The sequence below is a fragment of the Equus przewalskii genome, chromosome 30, assembly GCF_037783145.1.
Source record: "Equus przewalskii isolate Varuska chromosome 30, EquPr2, whole genome shotgun sequence".
Lineage (NCBI taxonomy): Eukaryota > Metazoa > Chordata > Mammalia > Perissodactyla > Equidae > Equus > Equus przewalskii.
The window spans coordinates 20,502,095-20,528,580 of NC_091860.1; the positions used below are offsets into that span (position 1 = coordinate 20,502,095).

The window sequence follows — 26,486 nt, forward strand, 5'->3', positions numbered from 1 at the left end:
AGCCTGTTGAAATGAGCTCAGAAATGTTTCCCTTTAATGCCCTCACCAAAGAGTATCTTCCTTGATTAATTCAATAAACATTTGAAGCATCTATTCTGTGCCAGGTGCTGTTTTAGGTGTGAACAAGGTGGAAACTTCGCCTCAAAGAGATTTCACACACTGAGATAGGCAATTAAATGAACATTTTAAATATAACATGAGAGTTCCTCAAAAGTTGAACAAGGAGTTACCATATTGATGCTGGCCCTGATATCAGTTCCCCTACATTAAACCCAGCATATATGGGGTTAAAACAAAAGCACTCATTCCCTGCTTACTCCCTGGCTCCAAAATCCACTATCCACCATGGAGACAAACAGCCAAGGACAGCCACCTGCAAATTCCCTTATCATCCTCCTCCCTGTAAGCAGCACTCCAAGGCCGAACGCAGGCTGGTGGGAAAGCTCTGATCAGCTAGGCCACTGACTGTCCCCCACTCTACAAGCATTTACTTTCCTCACAAAACTTTAAAACCCCTGGCCTCCCATCTTTCAGGGAGATGAGATGAAACGAGATGAATTTGAGGGCTCACTCTCGTCTCTCAGCTGCCATCCAAAATAAAAACACTTTCCTTGCCATAAGCCTGGCATTCCAGTTTTTATTTGGCCCCTCTTGTGTTGCAGGTAAAAAACCCACATTTGTAGGCACAAACAATCTGACCCAACAATTCCACTACGAGGTATTGAACCAACAGAAATAAAAACATATGTCCACAAAAAAGCATCTTGCACAAGAACTTTCACAGCAGCATTATTTATAATAGCCAAAAGGTAGAAACAACCCAAGTGCCCATCAACTGAATGGATGAATAAAATATGGTGTATCCATACAATAGAATATTATTCAGCAATAAGGAATGAAGCACTGATGCAGGCTGCAACATGTATGAACCTTGAACACAGTATTTGTAGTGAAAAAAGTCAGTCACAATGAGTCTCATATGTATGATTCCATTTAGATGGGATGTCCAGAATAGGCAAATCCATAGAGACAGAAAGCGGATTAGTGGTTGCCTCGGGCTTTGGGGGTTGACGAAAATGGGGAGTAACTGCTAATGGGTATGGAGTTTCTTTTGGGGGTAATGAAAGTGTTCTAAAACTGATTGTGGTGATGGTTTAGCATACTCACAAAACTATGGTTGTAGGAAAATGGGAAGAGCACTGGATTTGACATCAGAAGACTTCGTATGAATCCCACAAGTATCATATACCTGATTTGTCCAATGACATGTCCTTTGAACTTTCTCTTCCTTCTGTTTTCTCCACCTCAGTGAATGATTTCACCATCCATCCACCCAGTTACCCAAACTAGAAACTGGGGAGCCATCTGACATGTGTACCTCTCAACCCCTCACTGCCCCTTCCTTGCTAATTAGTCATTAAGTCCTATTAATTCTATTTCTTCAATCTTTCCAAAGGCCATGCCCTCTCCATCCTTCTCCTCCTGCCTTTTTCTGACATCATCTCTCACCTAGATTATTGCAACAACCTTCTCTAAGTCTTACAGCTTTTGTCTCATCTCTCTCACCCTTCACATCACTGGAAGGGTGGTGTTCCTTAAAAAAACCTCATGTCACTTCCCTGCTCAAAATCATTTAATGGTTCATTACTGTGTCATGACAGCAAACACATATATAATGCTCTGCTCAGTGTATGCCAGGCATCATTCTAAGGTCTTTGATACATTAACTCTAATTCTCACATGAATCCACGTGACAGAAGAGGGAATTGGGCACAGAGAGGTAAAATGACTGGCCCAAGGCCACGCAGCTGGCTAAGCCCAGAGCTGGGACTGAAACTGGAGGCTGGCCTAGGGGATCCGTGCTTATATCCATCGTACTAGACTGCCTACAAGGATGGAGGCCAAACTCCTTTGTGTGACCCAGGCCTTGTCTATCTCTAGCCCCTCCATGTGCTCCTGGTATTACTGACCTGCCCGCAGTTCCTCAAAAGGGCCTTACTCTGTGCCTTTTGACAATGCCTTCCATTGTAATTGGGCTCTGGAAACCCTTGTCCTTCGAGACTTATCTCAGCCTTCACCACCTCTTTGAAGTCTTCCTGATAAGTGCCCCCCACCACGCCCAGTGACACCTATAGATGAGTATTCTGAAGCTGTCTTCATATTATGTAGTATATGTATATATACTCATATATGTTTTTCGAACAGCTTTTTTTAGATACCACTTACATACCATACAATTTACCCATTTAAAGTACACAGTTCAATGGTGTTCAGTATATTCACAAAATTATGGCTGCATTAGAGTCATGCCTTTGCCTTGAGATGGTGTGGCTTGCTATACTTTGGGGTATAATGTTACAAGAAGGCCACCTCTGCAGCACAGCCAGCCATGGTGAGCAGCCCCAGGAATGAGGAGCTGAAGGTGGAAAAGTACACAAATTGTGGAGGCCAATGGGTCTATAGGGAGAGAAAGTTCTGAAGGAATTGAGAGATTATACTTGGAAACCAGCTATGGTCAAACCATTCCTTGGAGCAGATCAGTGTAGCCGGTAGAAATCTCAGGCCACTAGCTTAGGTATGTATGTATGTAATGTAAATTTATTTTTTCAGAACTGAGCTTACTTCCCTATTCAAACCTTCATTCCTCCATTCAGCAAATTTTGGATCTCCTGCCATTTTCTCCCAGGGTGCGTCTGAGAAAACTACAAGGGGCTTGAGTTTCCTCCCTAAAGCTTTTCTGCATGGACAGTGGAAGTCGAGTCCAACCTGGGGTGGAAGTTACTTCAAGACGTTGGACAGGTTTATTGAAAGCTGGTTGGCCAGTGACTAGCAGAGGTGCCTGGCTGGAAGGAGGTGTTCAATAAGTACTTGTGGTTGAAATGAATGGAACTGAAAAAGACAGCAAGAGGAATTAGGGTATCAAGGATGTCACAGGTATTTCACACACCCACTTTCTCACCCAGTGTCCCTGCGATTTTGAAATCATGCTGCCCTGTGACTCTTTCCTCTCCCAGGCAACATCTAGTTAATCTGATAGACCAGTTCTTGCTGATGTGTCCTCATGAGTGTTGCTCCTCCTGGGTTGATCATACAGAGCCCACGTCCACCTCCGTTAAGTGGGGTCAGCTAGTGTCTCCCAGCCTGATGTGTGCTCTTAGCCACCAAGAGCCAGCACAGGTGATGGCAGCACTTTCCTCCACTGGAAACCAACCCATTTGTTTTGTTTACTCTGCCTCGGTTTTTTCTCTGCCATTAACATTCTTGTCCTGGCCAATGGTCCAAGCACACATGGGATGTTACCATGCAAGTCTAACAAAAGGGGAGTTTTGGGTGGGTGTGGGCTGTGTTCTAGGTCTAATGATGGTCAACGTTAGGAAAATCCTAAACAATGCCCAAAGTGCAACTCTTTGGCTGGTAGCAAAGAGTTGAGGATGGTTCATAATAAATGACAATGTCAAGAACACACCTCCAAAGAGGCTGGGCTCTGATGGCCCCAGAGAGCTGTGATTCCATTAGCATTCCCATTCCTGGGAACCCATTTCTTCCCTGACATGGGGTGTGCCTTTGTCTCCTCCTAGAAAAGTATGCTGAGCTGTGGGGCTCTTCACACACTATGCACCTCTCCCACTCCACAGTGGAGGGCTGATTGTCTCTATTCCTCAAAGTCTTGAAAGGGCTCTGGGACCCCATGCCAAGAGGTCCATGTTTTGCCTGACAGTGAGCAACAGCTGGGGACAATGTGTCAAGGTGAGGGGTACTCTGGTTACCATCAGAATGGCCCATGTGTCTATGCAAGCATCACCCTGATAAGGTCTTCCAGTCTTTATGGTCCCTCCTGGCCTGATGTCTGAGTCAAAGTCCCCAGCTGAGCCCCTTTTCCTCCCTCTGGCATGCTTCAGCCTCCAGGGCTTGGGTCCCCACCCCCATGCCCACACCCACCCCCAAAGCAGATGCCAAGAGCTCTTTGAAACTTGCCCTTTGTTTTGGAATCCTGACTGTGGGACTGGGCATTCCAACAGTAACTCCTTGGGTATAGATCTTGGAAAGGCCACTTTAAAACTGTCCCCGCCTGGGCCCCGATGACAGGCTCTGTTCCTGGGAGGTTTGCAAGTCACCAAAAACATCTCTGGTGCTCCAACAGGAGCAGCCAATGAAAGCAGCAGCCAGGACCCCTCCCACTCCCCTGCAGTGGCATCCCTGCCTCCTGCCTCTCTCCCGCCCTCCTGGCCTGCCTGACATAGAAGTGAGGACCCGGCAGCCTTGAGGTCTGCAGAATCCTCTCTGCCTGCCCTGTGGTTCCCAGGTGAAGCTCTGGCCTTTCCAAAGATGGCCTGTAGACAGCTGCTCCTCATCTCCTGTCTCTTAGCTGTTGTGCTCCTGTCCAGTGAGTATGGGGAGGCTCCAGGATGGACTGATGTTAGGTGAGGCTGCTCAGGGGGTCTAGTAGGAGGAGGGGTGCTTATTGTTAAGATGGCCATGCCTGGGTGGGTGGGTGTGTTAGTGTGCTCACGCCTGTGTGTGTAACACAATACAACACAGAGAAAACAGCTTGCCTGGCAGTTTCCTGGAGAGACTGGCTCTGCGGCTGGTATGCAAGGGACCCAGGGCCTCACACCAGACCCTGGCAAGCCACAGATACTTCAAGGGTTGGCTCTGGATAAGGACTCCCCTCGAGGTGCTGCAGCCCTCACAGTGTGCTCTCATTCCACAGTGCTGCAGCAGGGGACTGGTGTGTCAGTGGGCACCAGGCAGGTGGAAGGACAAGAGGCCCAGGAAGGTGAGTGCAGGGGCCACCCAGGGCTGCAAGGTGGGTGGGCCAGCTCCGGTGGCAGCCCTGGTGAGCCCGTGCTGATTACGACTGGCCTCTCTCGGGTTTCAGGTGTGGAACAGAGAATTTTCATGCAGGAATCAGATGCCTCAAATTTCCTCAAGAGGCGCAGCCAGCGGTCCCCCAAATCCCGAGATGAGGTCAATGGTAAGGATGCTGGTGGCCTGTCTTCTGTTCACCCCTCCGGTTCCTTCTCTCTCCCAGGTCAGCCAGGCTGCGGGACCTCAAGGGACTGAGGGCTCAACCTAGGCCCTTGGGTATCAAAGTGACTGCAGCTCTGAATTAGAAACTCCACCACATTTCCTCAATTGCAGGTCACATCTTTGATTGACTAGCTGTCAGAGTAAGGAACGAAAAGGGACAGCGCCACATCAATGCACTTAACGGTGATGAGATGCATCCTGATTTCAGAAGTTAAAAACATAAAGGGGAAAATATATGTTCTGGTCAACAGGGAACACACTGTCCCAGGGTGTGCTTTTGGGGTATTGCGCAGGGTATCCTTACCTGCAGGAGCAATAGCACTGCAAGCAGGAGCACACGGGACTGGGAGAGGGGAAGGCGGTTTGGTGACAGCTTTGCTGCTAAGTGGCCTCGGACACTTCCTCTCCCTGGGCCCATTTCCTTATTTATAAGCCCCTGAAAGTGTGGTGCTCAGCCAGCAATGTTTTTGAAAGTTCTTGTTTCCAATGCATTTGGGAACTTTTGGGCTTGGAAGCAAAGTCTCCTTCTTGCCTGAAGTAGGCTCTGGTGGAAAATGAGGGACCCTCATTTTCATGACCTGCCGACCCTTGAAGGCATTTGAGTTTTCTGCCTTTGAACTAGATTTTTCCAAGGACGCTGAGCTCTGTCTCTGAGTCTGGCTTGATTCATTCCTTGTGCGAGTGTCTGAATAAACTCTTTGTGTCCCTCAGCACACTCAGCAAGGTAACCTGCTCAGTAAAAATAACAGGACTGTTTTCAAATGAAGGGCACAAAAGGAGGTGAAAATGCTTGGAGATAAAATTCCTTTTTTTTTTAAATTGAATAAGTATAACCACACTGGGGAAATCTCCAGGCCTCACACAATTTAGGATTTAAAAGTTAGCAAATATCAGGAAACACTGAGAAGACTGTGATGGAGGTTGGGAAGTTCTTGATGGAAATCAGAGAAGCAACCTTCTGGCAGACTTGCAGTGAGGAACAGGAGTCAATTTAGGAGAAGCAAATAGTTTCCATCCTTGTTAGCTGATTCAGAACAATGTGGCGCATGATGAAGCCAGAGGTCCCTCGCCTGAACAGAAGCTCATTGTATCAGATGTGGGGGCCCAGGGCAGCCTGGTGAATACCTAGGATGCACCTGAATTCATCTGCTGACACCTGCTCAACTCGTGTGGATGCGCAGGAGAACAATGCCCAATTACGTCTTGCCAAAGGGCAAGTGACACTTTGATAAACTTGAATTTGGAACCAGGAAACAGGCATCTGACATCTCCAAGCTTCTGAGTAAAAACACAGGTTACTTTAGAGTGAAAGGAGGAACTAATCCGATGAAATGCATGTTCTTGAGAAGGGATGTGTATAATGTAGAGGATGCACAGTATAAAAATGGTATCTTGTCCCCAAAATTAAATTGTTCTGACTCATTGCTGAGTCAAAGGTCCAATTTGTGACACCTCCAAAAAGGCAATTTGGGAAATTGTCTCCTTTTTTTTTTTTAAAGATTGGCACCTGAGCTAACAACTGTTGCCAATCTTTTTTTTTTTTTCTTTCTGCTCTTTCTCTCCCAATTCCCCCAGTACATAGTTGTATATTTTAGTTGTGGGTCCTTCTAGTTGTGGCATGTGGGACGCTGCCTCCGCGTGACCTGATGAGCAGTGCCATGTCCGCACCCAGGATGTGAACCAACGAAACCCTGGGCCGCCACAGCAGAGCGCACGAACTTAACCACTCAGCCACGGGGCCGGCCCCCTGGGAAAGTGTTTCTTTTCTGGAGTACATAAGGATGGAAAATGCTTCTTTAGGAACTGGCAGTGGCTCAACAAGGCCCTGCTTCCTAGACTCTAAGTTCCCACAACAGCTTTCTGGTACCAAGAGCAACACTGGGGCTTAAGGTGGGTCATAAGGGGGATGCTGCCATGCAAGGTGTGTTCTAGGACAGTAGTGGAGTGTGGCTGTGTGGCACTCTGGCCCCTGTCCTAGCACGACTCCTACCAGCTGTGTGACCTTGATTAGGTGACCTCTCTGAGCCTGAATCCCCTCCTAAGAAATGTGTGGATGCGGGGCAAGCTGCAACGCATGGGGAAGAACTAGAGTACCAATCCCTTCCACCTTCCACAAAGGTGGAAAAAACATGGGATTTATCTAAACAATCTGCACTGAGACCAATTCACAGATAACCTGCTTTTTAATCAGAGTCAAATTAAATAATACAAACATAGTATAAATAACTAGTATTTAATTAATTTACTTATTATTGTAAGTTCCTTACTCTCAAGAAGGATTTGAGATGGTTTACGGTATTATCATTTCACAAAGAAATACTTCTGGTTGTTTCTCCCTATACTCCTGTAATGTGGGGTGGGGGTGGAAACCAATGGCATTCCTCAGTTTCTCTGCTTCCATTATCAACCCCCGACTTTCTCTTGCACATCCAAGCTGGTGGGGGTAACAGCACCTCAGTCTCCCCACTTTGATGCGAGGGGAATCATACTGTGGGAGTGAGGCGTTCTGAGGGACTAGCTCGTCCTGCACCAGACATGGCCTTCCTGCTGTCCTCAGTTTTTCCAGCTGGTCCAGTTAAAAGAAATATCTTGAAACTAAGAGAGCTTTACACAATTACCTCCAGACAACCACAGCTCTCACACCATTGAGGTCAATGTAAAGATTTGAAAGCAGAAATGGATGGACCTGGAAACTAATTTATTTTACATCTAAAAATCTATAATCTAGAGAGGTTTTGGGGGGCTAAATTAGAGCAAGTGAGGAATAGCTGCACTGCTGGTGAGGCACGATGTAGTGGTTCAGGTGGGGACGCCCTCTGGGCCTCAAGGTACTGTTGGCGAGCTTCAACGGTCAACCACCAAGGAATGGTCACTATGTTTATGTGTTCTCGGTGACAGTTTTCAGTTACCATTGGGGGTATTTCTTTCAACCATAGAGGTGTACCTCCAATTTTATAATGTGGACTGAGGATTCCTCATAAAAAGGCTTACAGCCAACTTTACTGGACTGCATTGCCTTATAAAATAAGGGATACCTGCATTTGGTATTTTCATCAGGAAGTTTACCTGATCACCCCATATCCTGTAGTAGTTACCTATTGCTGTGTAATAAATGATCTCCAAATTTAGCAGCTTAAAACAACATTTTATTGTCTCACTTCCTGACACTTATTGACCCTTTTGCTGGGGTCAGCAATCTAGGCACAGCTTAGCTGGGGGCCTCAGGCTCAAGGTCTTTCTAGGCTTCAGGCAAGGTGTTGGCCTGGGCTATAGTCATCTCTAGGCCTAATTGCAAGTAGATTCGCTTTCAATCTCATTCACATGGCTGTTGGCAAGCCTCAGGTTGGATGGGATGACCTCCTAGTTCCTTCAAATTTTAAAGTCTATATGTCATGAGTAAACCATTTCAGTGAAGTTCCCATCCTCACCCCTCCAAAGAAACAACCCCTTCCCAACCATATTATGTTTCTTAGACAAAATGATTAGTGTTCCTCTAAATGTGTGCAGCTGTCCCTATTGTGGGGGCCATTCTCAACTCTTCCCCATTCCCAGCGGAGAACAGGCAGAAGCTGCGGGCTGACGAGCTGCGGAGAGAGTATCACGAGGAACACAGGAACGAGTTTGAGAACTTCGTGGAGGAGCAAAATGATGGTAAGAGCCCTTCAGCCAGCATCTTCAGGACAAGTGGGACTTTGTGGGAAGATCACATGATTTGCCTCCACTTTTTCTCCCTAAATTTTAATGGGAGGAGAGAGGTAAGGGAAGCCCTACACTCAATTCACATCCATGAGAGCCTTGAAAAGAAGGGAGAAAGTCACAAAAATGCCTACAGAACTTGGGAAGGCATGGAAGAGGATGGAACGCCCAGTGGTGGCCTGTCTAACACCTACACTAACGGTTTAGCTCTGGTAAAGCTGGGTTGGGAGGATTTCAAACTCACTTTCAAATGCCTTGGAGTCACATCAGTGTAAAGGCTCTAGAAACCACTCACCCTGGAAAACCAAGGCCTTTATTTACCTAGTCACTATAATCAGCATCTTATCTGACTGGTGGAAGGAAACCAGGACAACTGAACTCAGGAAGCACTGGTCATCAGTGCCCTGCCTTGTACCCTCCTCACTTCCAACACCAACAGCGACAGCTGATGTGAAGGCTCCAAATCCCCCACGGCATCAGGCACCTGCAAGTTTCTATGTGTCTTGCCTGTGACCCCACCCGGCTGCCGTTAGTTTCTTATTTGCTAGGCCTTGGCCTTTGCCTCAGTGTCTCTCACCTGGCAATTGGCACACCTCTTTCCTGCCCTCAACTCGGGCAGGCAGGGTTCCTGCCTCCCCCTAGGACATGCTGACTTCACCAAGGCCTCAAGGGGAGGCAGTGAGTGTGAAAGTGGGTCTAAGTGGAGGGAGGCTCTATCTTTGAACCACAGCCTCCCACAGGGTGAAGTTTGACTTTGCATCTATGAAGTGCCCTCAAGCATCACCCATAGCAAAAGTCTTTAGGAACATTTAATGACGATCAGACCAGCAGGCTAGTGTGAGTGCGTGTGCATGTTTCTTTCTCTTTTGATCTTTCTCCAAACTTTGATGGAAATGCTCCTGAGCAAGCTCCTGGATACACATGAGCTTGGACATAAGGCTCCATTTAAGGTGATCTTTGTTAAAGAAGCCAGCGATTTCAATTCTGAAGTTGTCACCTCCTGACTTGGTTGCTCTGGTGGATTGGGGAGCTAACACCCTCTTAGGGCATCTCTTAGTGAAAAGGATAGTCACCAGGTACCTGAGGACTGTAGGCCACGCCCATTGTCCTGCAGGTGACACCTGGCTGAGCCCTGCAGGCAGGTGTTGGGCTTGCATCCTGGCAAATTAAACTTTCCTGGGAACATCCTGGGAAAAATTCAGGCTGTTGTAACTCAACGGAATACAGACAGAAATACTTCTGGTGGAGATTCGAGTACCTTGGTGGACAGCTTGGGGAAAGGCATTTGAAAAATGAGTATGCGGCCTCCAAAAGTCCTTCAGGGGTTGTTTTTTTGTTTTTTGTTTTTGTTTTTTTAACTCATACTATTAATAACAGCACTTTGTGTATTTTTAAATGTTTCAGGGCCAAATCCCTAGCACCTGAGTGGAAAACCATCACTGTTTTCCCTTTCATGATGATGGGTGAGGGGTTAGGCACTTTAGGGATGGCAGATCTTCAGCCAAAGCCAGAGACTAAGATCAAGAACCTCAGGCCTTGCCCACAAAGATGAAGACACCGCAGGGCAGGGCACAGGCCTCTGGGGGTTGTGGTGACAGCAGCTGTCGCCACTGATTGAGCACTTACTCCATCTGGAACTGCACCGAACCATCTAATCCTCATGATCAGCCTCTCAGATAGGTCTTAAAATTTCCATTTTACAGTTTCAATAACTAAGGCTTAGAAAGGATATGTAAATACCCAAGGTGACATAGCTAGTAAGGGATTTGAACTAAGGCATGTTAGCCAGCAAAGCTCATGTTCTTGTAAACGAAAGATGATCCAACGTGTAGAGGTCTTGGAGACCTTCTTCGATCCAGGGGTTGGCCCATGAGGAGGGATGGAGTGAGAAGAGCAAAGCACAGCAGCCCAGAGGGGGGTTCCCCAGAGCTAGATAAGTGAAGGAGGAAAAGAGGTGGAGCAGGCCCAGCCTGCCAGATGGTAAAGGCAACAAAGGTGAAACTCATCTCAATCCTCCTCCTCTTCACTTGCCTCTGGCCCAGAACACTGCTGCACGGCGGCCAGGTTGCCAGAAATCTCCACGCTGTGGCAGTGCTCAGAGCCCTTCTCCAAGGCCCCCACAATCCCCTGGTTTTGGTTAGCTATCTTGATCTGACAATGTCTCCTATGCTCAGAATAATGGAGACTGGTTGGATGTCTGCCCTCTCCTGGAGGTACCTGCTTCATAAAGGCAAATGCTGAGGCATTACCATGGGTGACTGGAGGGACTGGAGTTTCCAATGGAGGAATTTTAGGTGGGTGGTCTGGAGAGAGACTGCCGGACAAGAACGACTTTCCTGAAGGCCTGAAAATCCCACGTCAAAGGCCCCTCTATCAGCCCACCCAGGACACTGGTCTTGGTCTGGGGAAGTGGGCTGTGAAGGGTTACAGCCTCACTCAGCTTAGTCATGGCTCCTGGTTGCAACTCTACTCAAAACCACCAGCGTCACAAGGCAACATACCTGAGTTCTGCCTCCAAAACTTCCAGGATAAACAGTGCACTGAGCTCCCATTTCTAAGGCTTATGTGGTAGCATAAGCCTGCCTCCACCTTCAAAGCCAGAGCCTGAGTCAGGCCATCCGAAGTTGGCTGCATGACGTTTGGCTTGGCAAAGGATACCTGCCCACAGGTGGTCCCCTACATGAAAGCCACACTGTCCAGGCCATGGTTCTTTACCAGAGAGGCCTCCCCTTTAAGTGAAATGGTCTAAGAAGACTTTGGCATGACCTGGGAGAAAAAAATTAACTTCTATGCCAAAATCATGCCCTCAAGATAGGCAAAGTAGCTGGTCTACCCGATCTGAGAAAGGCCTGAACAGCTGAAGGCTAATATCCAAAGCTCTAGCCTGGGCCAGACTCTGTGAGCTCCAGCCTGTCCCTGGAGACCAAGCGCAGAAGGGGATTTTCAGCACGAAGGGCAGCGCCAACTCCAAGCTCACATACAAAAGAAACATTCCCGGCAGCCATGTTGCCTGAACACCCAGTGGTAACAAGGGGTCCTTTCTGTTGAGGGCATCTGGCTCTCATGGGTGCTAAAGACATAGGGACCCCCATTCTCCACACCCTGAAGCCACCAGGCTGTCTTGTATAGCCCAATAACACAAAGGATACATTTCACTAGCATCAAAGTCGGGTTCACAGGCTTTTGGTGAAGCCCACATCAGAAAAAACAAGCAAAGAAGACACTTTGGGTTTTGAATCCTTGATATTATCATCTTCTGTTAGGACTTCCAATCCTCCCAACATTTTTCATGAATACTTTTTTTAAATTGTGGTAAAATATATATAACATAAAGTTTGCCATCTTCACTATTTTTAAGTGTACAATTCAGCAGCTTTTAGTACCTTCACAATGTTGTGCAACTATCACCACTGTCTATTTCCAAAACCCTTTCATTACTTCAAAAAGAAACTCTGTGGATAAGGAGGGCCAACTGTATTCATTGCACTACGCCCATCTTATATAAAGCACCTGAGCATCCTCGGATTTTGGTATCTGGGGGCTCCTGGATTCAATCCACCTGAATACAAAGGGACAGTTGTATATACGTTCATCTATCTAGCTCACATTTTGCTTACTCATTCATTTGTTCCTGTTCCAATTCTCTTAGGTTTATACCTAGGAGTGGAATTGTTGGGTTATATGGTAATTCTGTTTAACTTTTGAGGGGCCTCACGGACACTTTTTAAACATTGAAGGCCTTGTGATATCTCCTCCAGCGTAAACGGCACCTAACAATAACAGGCAGTCCTGAATTGGCATCAGTAGCCTAATTCTACAACTGCACAAAAGCGTTACTCAGAAAAATGTCTTATTAAAGACAGCAAAATCAGGACTTTCTTACTCATTTAAAACTCCTGTTCTTTTTAGCCTTTTACTACGAAAAATTTCAAACATATGGAAAAATGTATAGTATAATGAACGCCCATATAACCATCACCCAGAATCAACAATTATCTAATTTCCCCACACTTTGCTTCATCCATCCCTTTTTCCAGTCAATTTTAAAAACATAATTTTATTTTTCAAGATTAAAAAACACAGAGCAGTATAGAGGAAAAAGTTACTCATAATCCCATCACTGGAAGTTGACAATTATTTCCTTGCGTGCTTTTTCAATGTTATGGCCTGTAGTCATCTTGTCACATTTGTGTTTTGGTTCTTAGTTGTTGTGTCTTTGAGACAGTTTCTGCATGAGGTTCTTTCATATAGGGGAAGAGCCCTGACTTGGAATGCCAGACCCTGGTCTTGGGTCTCTTGGCAACCAGCTCTGTGACCTTCACCTGTCTGGGCCCGATCCAAAAAAATGAGGCCTTTGGACTTGGTGTTCTTTCAGGATCTTCCAGTTCAAACATTCTGTGATCGTCACCAAGGTACACAGGCACAGTTGGTTCATGTCACCACAGGGTGGGCAGTTTGGCTTGAAGGCTGCCAAGAGAGCTTGGTGGCTCTCCTCAGCCCAGAGTCTTCTCCATCCTGACATGATGACTTCCTCTCTCCTCCACAGAACAGGAAGAGCGAAGGAGGGAGGCTATTGAGCAGTGGCGCCAGTGGCATTATGATGGCCTGTACCCGTCATATCTCTATAACCGCCACCACATCTGACCTCGGCTTGACAGACCCGGAAGATGGAGCTTGAAACACAAATACCCAGCCCAGGTGTTCGAGCAACTCTCTCCCCATAGCAGACAACCTCACAGGGTCTCAACTTGGGGCCTGCTCTGTACACACACATGCCTCTCATTCTGATGGATGCAAATGTCCTGGCTTTCGCTTCTTTGCAGATGATTTTCTGACATGGACAAATACCTGTGGGGCCTCCTAGTACCAAACCCTCAGTTGTTTCCCCTTGCTTAGCCACTGTCCCCAAAGTCAGACTCTTGTCTGACAGAACAATGAAGAGAGGCACAGTAAAGAGAAAAGATTACATGTTTGCTTATAGCTTACAAATAAAAACGCTGAGACAACACTGTGCATTACTGTCTTGAATCTCAAACTGAGTGGCATCAACTTGCCTCCCCTGAGTAGCAATGTTCCCCTCACCGACTGGGGCGTTTGGAAGTTTGGTCTCAGGAGTACTGCTCACTGTGTCCTCGGCGTGTCTCAGTAGTCACTCGAATGAAAGAACAATGCTAATACAACTGTTGTGGTGATGAGATGGTTACTGAGCCCAGGTGCTTCTCATGTGTTTAAAAGAGGTTAAGGTTCAACTCTAGTTTCTTAGTCACATCAATCAGCGCCAGATTACAACGAGGCTGCTGTAACCAAGACTGGAAAGCAGGTGAAACCAAGTTTTGATGATACCTCCTTTGCCTTCATAGCGCCTGTATTAGTCCGCTAGAGCTGCCATAACAAAGTACCACAAACTGGGCTGCTTAAGACAACAGAAATTTATTCCCTCACAGTTCTGGAGACCAGAAGTCTGAAATCAAGATGTTGGTAGAGACACACTTCATCTACATCCAAAGGCTCTAAGTGAGATCCGTCCTTGCCTCTTCCAGATTCTGGTAGTCCAGGCACTCCTTGGCTGTGGCAGCATCACGCCAATCTCTGCCTCCATTGTCACATTTCCTTCTCTCCCCATGCCTTCAAATCATCTTCCCTCTGTTTATCTGTCTGTGTCTCTTCTCTTCTTTAAGGACACCAATCATACTGAAATAAGGGTCCACCCTACTAACCTCATCCCAACTTGATTATATCTGCAAAGACCTTATTTCCAAATAAGGTCACATGCACAGGTACCAGAGGTTAGGACTTCAACATATGTTTTGGGGTGACAAAATTCAACCCACAGTGGTGCCCCTTTCTTCTCTCCCAAACACGCTGCTTTCCTGCCCCACACTCAGCATCTATCCTACTTCCATCTTTACTCTCAACTACCTTTGGGAATCCCACATTAAGAATGCAGAAAACTCAAGAACAACTTAAGCAGCCATCTCTGTGGGGGAGGTCACAGTACTCTAGGAGACAAAAAGGACTCTAGAAGAAGAATAAGCATCCATTCTTGGCCATCTCTCTGCTCCCATGCCCGGGTCCTCTGTTTCCCCAATGACTTGGGGTCCCTGGTCAGCTAGTCCAGCCTGCTTTTGAGGTTGAGCTCCCAGGGCCTCACGGGGCAACTTTGCTTTGAGGAAAAGCTGCTCATTGCGTTAAAATACTCCAGCAGGGGTGGCACTATTTCTTAGATCAGGACACTTTGCAACGAATGTACGTTTTAAGTAATTTCCGAAAGAATGATAAAATCTTTAGAAACATTCTAGTGATTAAGGGAGTATGTGTATTCCAAATCACCTCAAACGTAGTCAGCACTGTATTTTCTCACACAAACTCCAAGCAGGAGCTGAACTGGCCTTGGGAAGGTAGGAAGGGCATTGGGCAAACTCTCTCATTAAATTTACCTGGCCAGGTAGAACCGAGGAGCCATTCTCTCCCCAAGAGTCCTGGGATTCATAATGTGGACAAGTCAAGTCTCATCACGACAGAAGTCAAAGTGTGCCCAAGTTTTCAGTGGCATGATGTTTGTGTTAAATGTGCCTTAACTGAGAGGACCGCTAGCTGAAACTCCAGGATATTGTGATGATGCTCTTTCGGGGACTGAGGTACTTAGTCTAAAGCTGTATTACCAACACATTTTAGCTGTCGGTGGGTGTCTAAACTGGATCAAATGCTTCCAAAGGGAAATGAGGAGAGTAAGGAAACGCTTCCTCAGGCTTGGGAAAACATGCATAAAATATTCAACTGAAAACTGCATTTCACCACTTAAAATCTTCTTTACACTTTGACTTATCCTTACCCAATCTTTTTTCTTTAAACAAGACATTCCTACTGTAAAATTATTTTAGTTACAATATGTGCTGAGAGTAGCAAATTCAAGCAATACGGAAATCTCTTACACAAAAGAGGAGTCTTTTCTGTTTGCCTCAATTCTACCCTGAGGCGAGCCCTGTCAGTGGCTTCCACTTTTTCTGTCTATACTCACACATGCTCCATTCTTTATAATGGCAACATGATGTATAGTTATATAAATCCGGATAGTCCCACTCTCAGGAGCACAGGAAGGAGTTACTCAGCGGGTCTGAACTCACTGGACAGAACTGCTGGTACCAGAAGCCAAGCTCTGGAAGCTCCCTCTTTCCAATGAGGTCTCACATGAGCATTTACCTCAACCAAGGAGCTGCATTATTGCATTGTCACCTACATGTTCTCGCTACTTTCTAGAAGCAAGGAGAGCATTATGGGATGTGGCCTTTTAACTGGAACTCTTTCCACGGTGCATCTGGTGCAGCTCTGCCCAGCTTAAGCACACTTCTCTGTGGGTAATGGGTGCTCAGGGAATTGTCTGTGCTCTCAAGTTTCCCCTCAGTAAGCTCTGTTTTATATTTACATCACATGGCACTATCATGGTATGAGTGCGTGTGTCTTTGCTTCCTTTGCATGTTAGTGAATACGCTAGAGTTTATTTACCCATTCCTCTCTCAGTAAGAAGATTTCTGGAAATGAAATAAAGGGTCACAACTTATATGCATGTTAAACTGGATAAATCAGATTTCTCTTTGAAGAGCTTATGTGCTTATCACTGGACATCTTTGCCAGTCTTAAACCAAGCAAATTGAAAGCACTGCCAGAAAAGTCGGAGAGAGGGAATCTTGCAATATACACTATTCATGGTGCCTCCTCAGACGGCAAATCTCACCCTCAGCTCTATTCTCCAAATCAGACTTCAGCAGGTATCAGTGCTCACCCCACCAACGTGATCCATATATTCCCACCAGCCACCCTACTGCCTTCAGGCCTGTTTTCAACAGAGAGGCTGTACAGGAAACATTGCTCTCCACAGCCCTCACTGAAAGTACCAGGAGCTTCAAATTAGAATGTGAGAGCAGTGGAAGAAGCTGGCATAAAATAAAAACATTGCAGATGCCTCAATACGTCATTACTAATTTTACTTATTATCTGATGAGACTGAAATTATTTGGGAGGAATGAGTATTTCAAAGTTTTGAAGCATAAATCTCAAAAGAAAGGAATGGAGTGCTGTGTTTGCCTTGCGTCTCCCCAGTCTCTGATCTAGAGCAGAACAATCAGTCAGCCTGCATGAAACAAAGGTCAGAGATGGTCATCTCTGAATTACTGGGCAGGAGACACATGCATGGATGCCATTTACTTCCTATCGTACCCTCAGAAGTGGCAGAACAGGGAGCCTTAGCAAACTGGACAGATATACCCCCGACTCAAGGTCTGTGCTCTTGGGGGTGAGGCTCCTCATGGTACCGAATCCCACAGGTAGATGAGAAATTCTTGCTAACAGACATATAGGAACAACACGTGCCTATCCTTAGCTCGGTTACCAAGCCAAGTGAGAGATGGCGAGCCAGCCAACTGGGGTTGCTAGTTGGACAGCAGTGCCAGCTCAGATCATGAGTCAGGACTGCAGGCTGATGAGGCAGAGATATCAAGGAGCTGGCACTCTACCCACATGATACTGTCCTCCTGATTGGCCAAGAGCTGGATGCCAAGCCAGGCCCTGAGGGCCAGATCCAATCCCCAACCCTTTAGGTCAGTAAGCTTAATTTATGAGGGAGGCGTGTATTTTTACAGACTCAATTTCTGCAACAGAGAAAAAGCAAAGCATTGCTCTCTCACCTCAGCCAGGAAAGAAAAGGAGCCACAATCTGGCTCTTATTGGTAACTATTACACACCCAAATACCCAAATGCCCTCTGCCAAGAGGGCCAGGAACCAGGGGGATGGCAGCTGACAGATTGTACTCACAGCCATACCCCAAAGCCACCTGTCTCAAAAGGCCCGCCGTGTCCACAGGAAGGAACACTGGGACCATACAGATGTCAAAAACCAAGAATGGTCTCGGTGAACAGCCAACTTACAAGAACAAAACACCCTGTCCTTGCCCTCAATGGCCACGCTTGGCATGCTGGCTCTAGATAAAGAACGCTTGCAGAAATAGCTCCCATATTTCTGGCAGAAATAAGAATTCTATTACTTTGCTCTACCCTCATCCTTAACAAGAGCCCCATTATACCTCAAGGTTTTCAAATTCCACCGAGAATTCCTTCACTAAAAGCCAATCACAGTCACTTCCTGGGGAAGGTGAAACACGCCAAAGGTAACACGATTGGGAATCCAGGCAGCCACATGTAACAGGAAGTCAGTAATGGAGCGATCTCCATTTTTAGACACTGGCCTTGTCAAAAGTGTGGCCGTTGGGACATTCTTTTAACTAACTCTTCTCTGAAAGAACAGAGAAGAGTTACTATCCCCTAGTCCTTTAGGGGTTCCAGGTAAGTGGTGGAAAACAAATTTATCAAAGCATGAATTAGTGTAAACATTATTTCTTTATTCACTAGTTTTGCATGTTGTCATTTTCTTTTCTTTTTTTTTTTTTGGTGTGTGTGTGCTCCAGGGGAGATTTTGCAACTCGTTATCATGAGCGTTTGTTTATTTAGATTTTCGGGGAGGAGGTGGTAACTTTTGTGAGCCTCAGAATGCTCTTTAAAATTTTTTAAAACTTGTTAGATGCTTTTTATCAGTTTCGTTTGGTTGGGTTATTTCATTTCTAATTCATTTTCAATCAATTATGTTCTAATTCTTTGACAACTTTCTCATAATTTAAAAGTTCTTAAGGGATTTGTCCAAAAGCAAATTGGTTTAATATGGATGTTCCGGTTCACAAGTAGTCAGTCTGGTATGCCCTGATCTTATAATGTACTAACACTTTAAAAAAGTTTTGTCCACTTCCTACCTTATTTTGACTTTTTTAATTAAAAATATTTCGAATAGGTAATATAAACACATGGTTTCAAATTTTTAAAGGATAAAAAAGAATAGCGTCCTTCCCTGTCTCTCAAAGGAAACCATTATTCCCAAGTCTTGAGTACCCTTCAAGTGATTGGTGTACATTTAAGTATCTACACTTTTTTTCCTTTTTTATTTTTTAAACTTTAAAATTCATTTTTGACCAGTGATGCCTACTTTACCTATTAAACCAATTGTCTATCATTTAAAAAAACCTGTAGTTAATTTATAGTTAAGTAGTTCTCATAAAGCTTACTTAAAGAAAAAGCTTCCTACAGGAATGGCAATGTTTGAGGGGACATGCTGGAAAACAGCACTGATTTAATATGTCAAACAAAGGTGGAAAATATTTTTCTAGATAACTTCTCATTAATTTAGACACTCTAATTATGAGCCTCAAATCACACACTAGTGAGTCCGAATCATTTAGTGTGTACACCCCCAAATTAAAAACATTCCTAAATAAAAATGACAACCTTGTTAACAGGAGGCAGGGAGCACTGGCTTTATGATTTTGTTAGCTCATGTTCGATTGTGCAGCATGTACCCAGCACAGAGTTGGGATACTGAGGGGCAAGATATTTTATGTTTTGTAAGCAGATTTAGATGATAAACAATCCAAATCCACCATTCGATTGGTGTCCTGAAATCACTGGTGAAAAAAGAGAGTAGTATATAATTTTAGTAAGTCACTGAAGACAACTTTTCTTGTACCTTTAAATCACATGAACAACACAGTCAGATACTACTACTGTTTTGGTATGGTTAAGAATTACGTAGAAATAAAGTCAGCATCACAACCTGAAAATGCACTCAACCCAGGACTTGAATTGGCTTTGCAGCTCAAGGTCAAGTGCGCTAGTGCTCTATTGGTCACCTTACCCCAGGGAATGTAGGAGAAGACAGACAAAAGCCACACTGAGATTTATGGATCTTCTCGTCCAACCTACTCAAAGCACTTCCTTGATACTTAATATTGAAAGAAAATGATTTCTTCTGCAGATTGGGAACAAGAAAAAACGTCATATAAACAGGAAATGAAGTATTAGGGGCCGGCCCAGTGGCGCAGCGGTTAAGTTCACACGTTCCGCTTCGGCAGTCTGGGGTTCACTGGTTCGGATCCAGGGTGCGGACATGGCACCGCTTGGCAAGCCATGCTGTGGTAGGCGTCCCACGTATAAAGCAGAGGAAGATGGGCACAGATGTTAGCTCAGGGCCAGTCTTCCTCAGCAAAAAGGAGGAGGATTGACAGCAGATGTTAGCTTAGGGCTAATCTTCCTCAAAAAAAACTCCTAAGGAATCTATAAAAAAGCTGCTCAACTAATATGTAAGTTTAGCACAATCCCAGGATACAAGGTCAGCAGAAAAAAAATGCACTGGATTTCTATATACTAGCACATAATAATTGGAAATTAAAAAGGAAAAAAAATACCAATTACTATCATCGAAAGTATGAAATATTTAGAATTGAACAGGATATAATACACACATAATCTGTACACTGAAACTACTGAACATCACTGAGAAAAATTAACAAAGACCTAAATAAACAGAGTGACTCATAGGTAGAAAGTCTTAATATTAAGATGTCAATTCCCCCAAATTGATCCATAGATTAAACACTATCTCCAACAGGGTTTTTTGGGTAGAAGTCAACACGATGATTCTAAAATTCACATGGAAATGTAAAGAACCTAGAATTGCCAGAATAAATTTTAAAAAGAACAAAGTTGGAGGACTAACACTACCTGATTCCAAGGCTTATTATAAAGCTACAGTAATTAAGACAGTGTGGTCCCAGCATAAGGATTGACATATATATTTAATTTAGTCCAGAAGTAGATCCCAAAAGGTATGGTCAACTGATTTTTGACAAAGAAGCCAAAATAATTCAATGGGGAAATTATAATCTTTTCACTGAGTGGTGCTGTAATAACTGAACATCCATTTGAAAAACGATGAACCTCAACCCTTATACCTCAAAGCTTATATAAAAACTAACTTGAAATGGATCACAGACCAAAAAAGTGAAAGCGAACACTATATAAAAAATTCTATGAAAAAGTCTTTGTAACCTTAAGGCAAGCAAAGATTTTCTTAGTTAGAATACAAAATGCATGAACCAAAAGAGAAGAAATTGTTAAAATGGACTTGAACAAAATGAAAAATTGCTCTTTGAAAGACACTTAAAAAAATTAAAAGGCCAGCCACCAACTAGGAGTAAATAGTCCCCATACATATACTGCAAAACACCTGTACCCAGAACAGAGGAAGAACTCCTACTCAACCCAGTGAATAAGTAAACAGATACTTCACCAAAGATACATGAATGGACCATAACACATAACAAGATGCCCAGTCATGAAGGAAACGCAATTAAAACCATAATGAGACACCACCACACACCTATCAGAATGGTTAAAATTCTAACGACTGACAATACCAAATACTGGTGAGGATGTGGAGCAAATGGAACTCTCATACGTTACTAGTGGGTGTGTAAAATGGTACCACCACTTTGGAAAACAGTGTAGCAGTTTCTTAGAAAGCTAAACACACACTTACCATATGACCCACTAATCCTACTCCCAAATATTTACCTGAGAAACAAAAACACAAACCCACAGAAAGACTTATTCCTGAATATTGGTAGCAGCTTTATTCATAACAGCCTCAAACTGTTAACAATCCAACTCAAATGTCCATCAATAATAAATATTGGGGCGCACCCATACATCGAAATGCTCAACATAGGAAAGAATGAATTACCAATACATGCAACCACATGGATGTATTTAAAAAATATGCTGAGTGAAAGAAGCCAGATATAAGAGTGTATTTTGTATGATTCCATTTATATGAAACTCTAGAAAAGATAGATCTAAATTATAGTGACAGAAAACAGATCAGTGACAGCCGGGGCGGGGGGTGTGGATTGACTGGGAGGTGGCCCAAGGCAACCTTTTGGGGTGATGGAAATATCCTTTATCTCGCTTGTAGTGGTGGTTACATGGGTGTGCACATTTGTCAAAATTTATGGAACTGTACACTTAAGATGTTTGCCTTTTACTGTGTGAAATTTAGACCTTAGTAAAGTTGACTTAAAAAAATACCAAGAGTAGTTTTTGCTCAAGCAACATTACAACAGACTTGATTCCAATCCTAGTTTCAACCCACGTTTTCAAATCATTTAGCCAATTTTCTATCTTGCAGAATGGGAAACTCCTAATCTGGTCTTGTTTGGGGAAATATTAAACAGTTGCTGCTGGTTATTTGTAGACTCTGTGTTTGCAAATTCATTTAATTGCTAAAATTTATTTGTAACTCCAAAACCAATACTTGTGGTGCTTTTGTGGTCATTTATGAACATGTGCATGTGCAGAGTAACAAAAAGTTTGAGTTGCCCAACGTCCATGTTGCCAGGTGAGGTGAGACAAAGCAACACTCTTGGTTGTTTCAGCTCTGGTACCATAAACAAATGTCCTTTTTGTGCCATGTTTTTCACATTTTTGAGTTTTTTGTTGGTGACTTTGCTGTTTAAAATGGCCCCCAAGTGTAGTGCTGAAGTGCTGTCTGGTGTTCCTAAATGCAAGAAGGCTGTGAGGCACCATCCGGAGAAAATAGTGTGCTAAGATAAGGTTCGTTCAGTGGTGAGGCATAGTGCTGTGGGCTGTGAGTTCCACAGTAGTGAATCAACAATATATATTAAATAAGGTCTTTCTAAATAGAAACACATATAAAACAAGGTGCTGTATCAATCTGCTGATGAAAATGTGAGCAGAGGCTTGCAGGAACCAAACCCTGTATTTCCTCTGGGAGCAGTGGTTCAGCACCCGCTAATTCAGCTAGTGGTGATTTCATAAAACATAATTACCATGAATAATAAAAATCAACTGTACATATATTTCTAGTTCTTTCTGCCCTTTCTTGGGCCAAATGGCTTTGAGTTTTCACCATCTTGATTACCATCGTCTTGCTTTTCTCCAAAATGTACGTCAGCATCACACAGATGGTCTAACCTGTGCAGGTCACGGCGGGGCTCTTTCCCATTTTGACGTCGATAGTCTAGCAGTGTGGCTATATTCTGGGCTTCCTTTAATTTCAAAAATTCCAGTTTTTTCACAAACTGCTGTCAACTTAAGTCAACTAATTTCTTTCATCTTTGGTGCCTCTGTATTATTTTCTTTAGGTATATCACCATTTCTTTCTTCAATATTGGTAAATATAGAACTCCATGTTTGGAGCCATCCACCCTTCTGGAGAGCTGTATTGTTTCCATCTCTCTACCCACGGGATCAGAGATGTCTACTTTACTGGTGGAGGAGAAGCTCTGATGGGCTGCTATCATTGATGTACTTAACGCAAACAGATTTACTCTCCTCATTTAAAAAAATTAATGTTAGAAATTTAATCTGTTATAAACATCAAGCTTTACTTCTATCATAATTTCTACACAGAAACCCAATTCATGCAATCTCTTCCTGTCCACTTTGCTATACCTTAGTCAACCTGTAGTGTTTTTAAGTTCCCTTTGGAAAAGATTCCATACCGATCATTCAGAAGTTTCTTATTTGCTATTCTGGATCATTGTTATCTAGATTACTTCTGTCTTCCTTTTGTTGTCTGAAAAGGGAAAATATATTTCATTTTAACAAAACTCAAAAGAAAGGTGATCTTCTTTAAAAAGGTACTTATTTCCTCTAAACAGAAAAAGGCACAGCAAAAAAAAGAAGTTTATTGTGAAGAGCAGAACATTCAGACCAACCAGGTTCTCCATGAAGGACAGATGGGTTTTTGCTTGCTAAATTTTTAGATCACTGTGCACTTCCCTGTTCTCATGGCCTGTAACTACACAGTAAGTCCTACATTGTCAGTGATGGGGTGAGAAAAAATTAAACACACATTTTGGATTTACATGAAAGCATTTAATACATGTTGATAAAGAGGATGGGATGAAAAGACCAATCTCACTGAAGAATCCTATTTTCAATGCAAATGAGTAAGTCTCCTCTCAGGTCCACCCACCCCTTCCCATCCCTGAATATTCTAAGAAAGTGCACACACAAAGCACCTCAAAGGCAAGTCTCCCAAGAGCTAGAGTAACTGAGAAGTAACTCAAGTATATTTTTAAGTTATTTAAAAATTTAAAATCAAATTTTAAAAAATGAGGGCATCCAGACTCGGCTCACCTTTACAAGAATATTACACTACTTATATACTATACACAAGCTAATATGGACGCCAACGACGCCCTTGGTTCAAACAAGAACGTGCTTCTTACACAGGAAGGGGATCCCCACAGAGCAACCACAAGTACAGTTTCTAGGCAGCTGCTCAGTTGTGACGTACTTCAAATATGTGGCTTGGTTTTAAGTGTGTGGGACGAATATATCTACTTAAATGAGCCACTAAAAACACCAGTTTCAAGTGCTTTTGGTTCTTATTAAGAATTAAACACTTTATTCTTTCCTCCCTTCCTTAAAAATTAAAAAGGAAAAAATTCCTGGAAAGTGAAATACTTCTAAAAATATAGTTATTAGGATACGACCTTAAGGGGAACACAAGGGTCAGACACAGCACCTTCTACCCAGACAGAGCAGAGTTTGATGAAATATAAGGCACAGAGATTTTACTTCCGGGTTTTTAAAACCTAAATCAACCGTTTCCCACAACCACCTCCTGTAAGTGTTATGTTCCTACCATAATACCATCTTGGGGGAAACTAACCTATTTCTAGCTAGAGTTTAAATCCCAATATAATAATCCTACCAATTTACCCAATCCTTAGGCGGTATCTGCATTCACTTGGTTCAAAAAGTATTTGGCAAATCAGGTTGCCTAGGCAGAGGAATATTCTAAATGGAATTTTTAGGTGGCAATTTATATGAGGTTTGACCTATAATTCTTGATGTGTACAATGAAATATATCTATAAGTCCCAACTCCATGAGATTTTGTCTTTTGGGATGTTTCCATGTTTCAGTCAGGCTTCACAGCTCCTCAAATTGTGCATTCATTCTTGTTAGAAGTTTTGAAGTTTCTTTAAGCCATATTTAAATAAAGCCATATTTAAAAACGATGAGATTTTAGGTATTTCCATTACGGAGCTCCACAATATTATAAGGGAACAGACAGCCATACAGATATGAATCGAAATGCCAAGTGATTCAGTGACAATCAATTTCGAAGAAGTAAACAGAGAAACAGTAGAATAGAAAGGAGGTAGCTGGCTTGTCGTATCAGTATACCACAACTACATGAAAGGCAATCATCATAATTATCTAGATGGGAAGCAGTTATATTATTTGTAGAATTTGAGTGCTGAAAGATACATTTCAAGATCATTTAGTCCAACCTTCCTCATTCTACAGATAAATAAACTGAAGTCCAGAAGTTAAGCAACTTCCCGGGGGTGAGCTAAATTAATTCTTTTGCCTCTGAGTGTCCATATAAATACTAAAATCTCATTGTGATAAAGAAGTGACACTGCACACCCTATAACCCAAGAGATATAAAAACACAGCTCTTGATTCACCTTCCAGTTTAGGGATCAAAAATTTGTGTGAATGAAGCCATCAGTAGTAAGGACACAGAAGACAATGGTACCTTGATTTTCCACTTAAAGGTCGATGTTAAATTTGGTGTCAAATCAACACAATGGAGGAAAGAAAGCAGGCAAGGCTTGTAGGCCTAACTGGTATTTCTTTTGACTATGTCAATCAGGAACACGTGCAATACAAAGTCAATATTCTGCTTTCCCAGAGCCACAAGAAGCAATGCAGGTTGCAGGTACCTGTTTGAAGTCAGGGCTATTTAAGGCTGTTCAGAAATTTGGCATGTTCTTCTCCTCTTGGTAACAGGGTTTCTCCTCCTATCTTTGGACCTGTCTTTTCCTAGAAAAATAAAAATAGTTTAATAAGAAATAGGTCAACATTATTGGTATGGGTTATTAATATTAGTCACCTTGCAATGACATACCTTTAGCATTCCGTCCCGTTCCCACTTGAAGAGGCCACAATTACTGAAACAGAAAAGATGGGATTTACTGAGCAACGAGGTACAGGCCCAAACACATGAAGACAACAGTGCTCACAGCACTCAGGGGAAGAGTATCCCCCATTCAAGCAGAAACCGACCAAGATGACACTCATATTACAGGCTATGCTCAAATGCTACTGAAAATACACACACCAGTGATTTGAGAAATGGCCTTCAACTCTGTAATAAGTCAGATAGCTCAAAGATGGAATTTCAAATGACCATATAACAGAGTACGCATGCTGTAGGTGTCGACTGTGAACCTGGTTTCTATTGATGGACACTGGGGTGGCCCTAAGACTCCGGGCGCCAGCCCTCTGATGCCCTGTAGTATAAGGTTTGCCCCTTTCTCCTTTTCTGGAACTATAAGGTTGTAATAAGAAAGGATTAATTCTCCTTCTGGTCTGGATAATCCTTCCCCTCTTTTCTTTATAATCCCAAGATGTTTACTCTCTAATTATTCAAAGGGCCTAGAGACTTGGTCTCATTTTTTAACATGGGGGATGAGTCCAATTTTGAGAAGAGATGTAAATACTATGGGAAAAGCTTATTTTCTACAAAGTTTACTCCAGGGAAGAAAAAGAGAAACAGAAAAGATGCACAATAAAGTCACGGAAGTATGCCTTCAAGCATCCTTGCATCTGAGAGGATCTGGGGTGTGGGAATTGTCCTACCTGCCTCATCCTTCTTCCCTGCCTAGTGTAGACTCTACTCCTGCCCTGAGAGTCAGCTTGCTACTGGCCTTAGCCTTGAACCTCTCCACCACCTTCCCCATCTAGAGACCAGTTCAATATCAGTTGAGAGAACTTTTGCAGCCTTCCAGTAGATCAACGACTACATTACCAGAAGAATCACTGTTCTACTCGGGGGTG

The 26,486-nt window shown here is 43.6% G+C and overlaps 2 protein-coding genes across 7 annotated transcripts in view; one reads left to right on the plus strand and one right to left on the minus strand.

Moving 5' to 3' along the window:
- Window positions 1-4,252: 4,252 nt before the first annotated feature.
- UCMA (upper zone of growth plate and cartilage matrix associated) lies at window positions 4,253-13,733 on the plus strand. Of its 3 annotated transcripts, XM_070601244.1 has the most exons (5): window positions 4,253-4,384; window positions 4,712-4,777; window positions 4,880-4,975; window positions 8,584-8,682; window positions 13,274-13,733. In XM_070601244.1, exons 1-5 carry the CDS (start codon window positions 4,327-4,329, stop codon window positions 13,369-13,371), a joined length of 417 nt encoding a protein of 138 aa, XP_070457345.1. In that variant the 5' UTR covers window positions 4,253-4,326; the 3' UTR covers window positions 13,372-13,733. The 3 variants fall into 3 exon arrangements, with proteins under 3 accessions (XP_070457345.1, XP_070457347.1, XP_070457348.1); XM_070601246.1 differs by lacking the exon at window positions 4,880-4,975; XM_070601247.1 differs by lacking the exons at window positions 4,712-4,777; window positions 4,880-4,975.
- Window positions 13,734-21,217: 7,484 nt separating this feature from the next.
- MCM10 (minichromosome maintenance 10 replication initiation factor) overlaps window positions 21,218-26,486 on the minus strand; it is a 36,475-nt gene continuing 31,206 nt past the window's right edge. For 3 of the 4 annotated variants that reach the window (XM_070601225.1, XM_070601224.1, XM_070601221.1), the window contains 3 exons: window positions 25,555-25,597; window positions 25,370-25,469; window positions 21,218-23,200 (listed from right to left, as the gene is read on the minus strand). In XM_070601225.1, the coding sequence (XP_070457326.1) occupies window positions 25,386-25,469; window positions 25,555-25,597 (127 nt within the window). In that variant the 3' untranslated portion in view covers window positions 21,218-23,200; window positions 25,370-25,385. Of the gene's footprint in view, window positions 23,201-23,480; window positions 25,470-25,554; window positions 25,598-26,486 lie in introns of those variants that run through there. The other variant, XM_070601223.1, reaches the window with a different exon arrangement.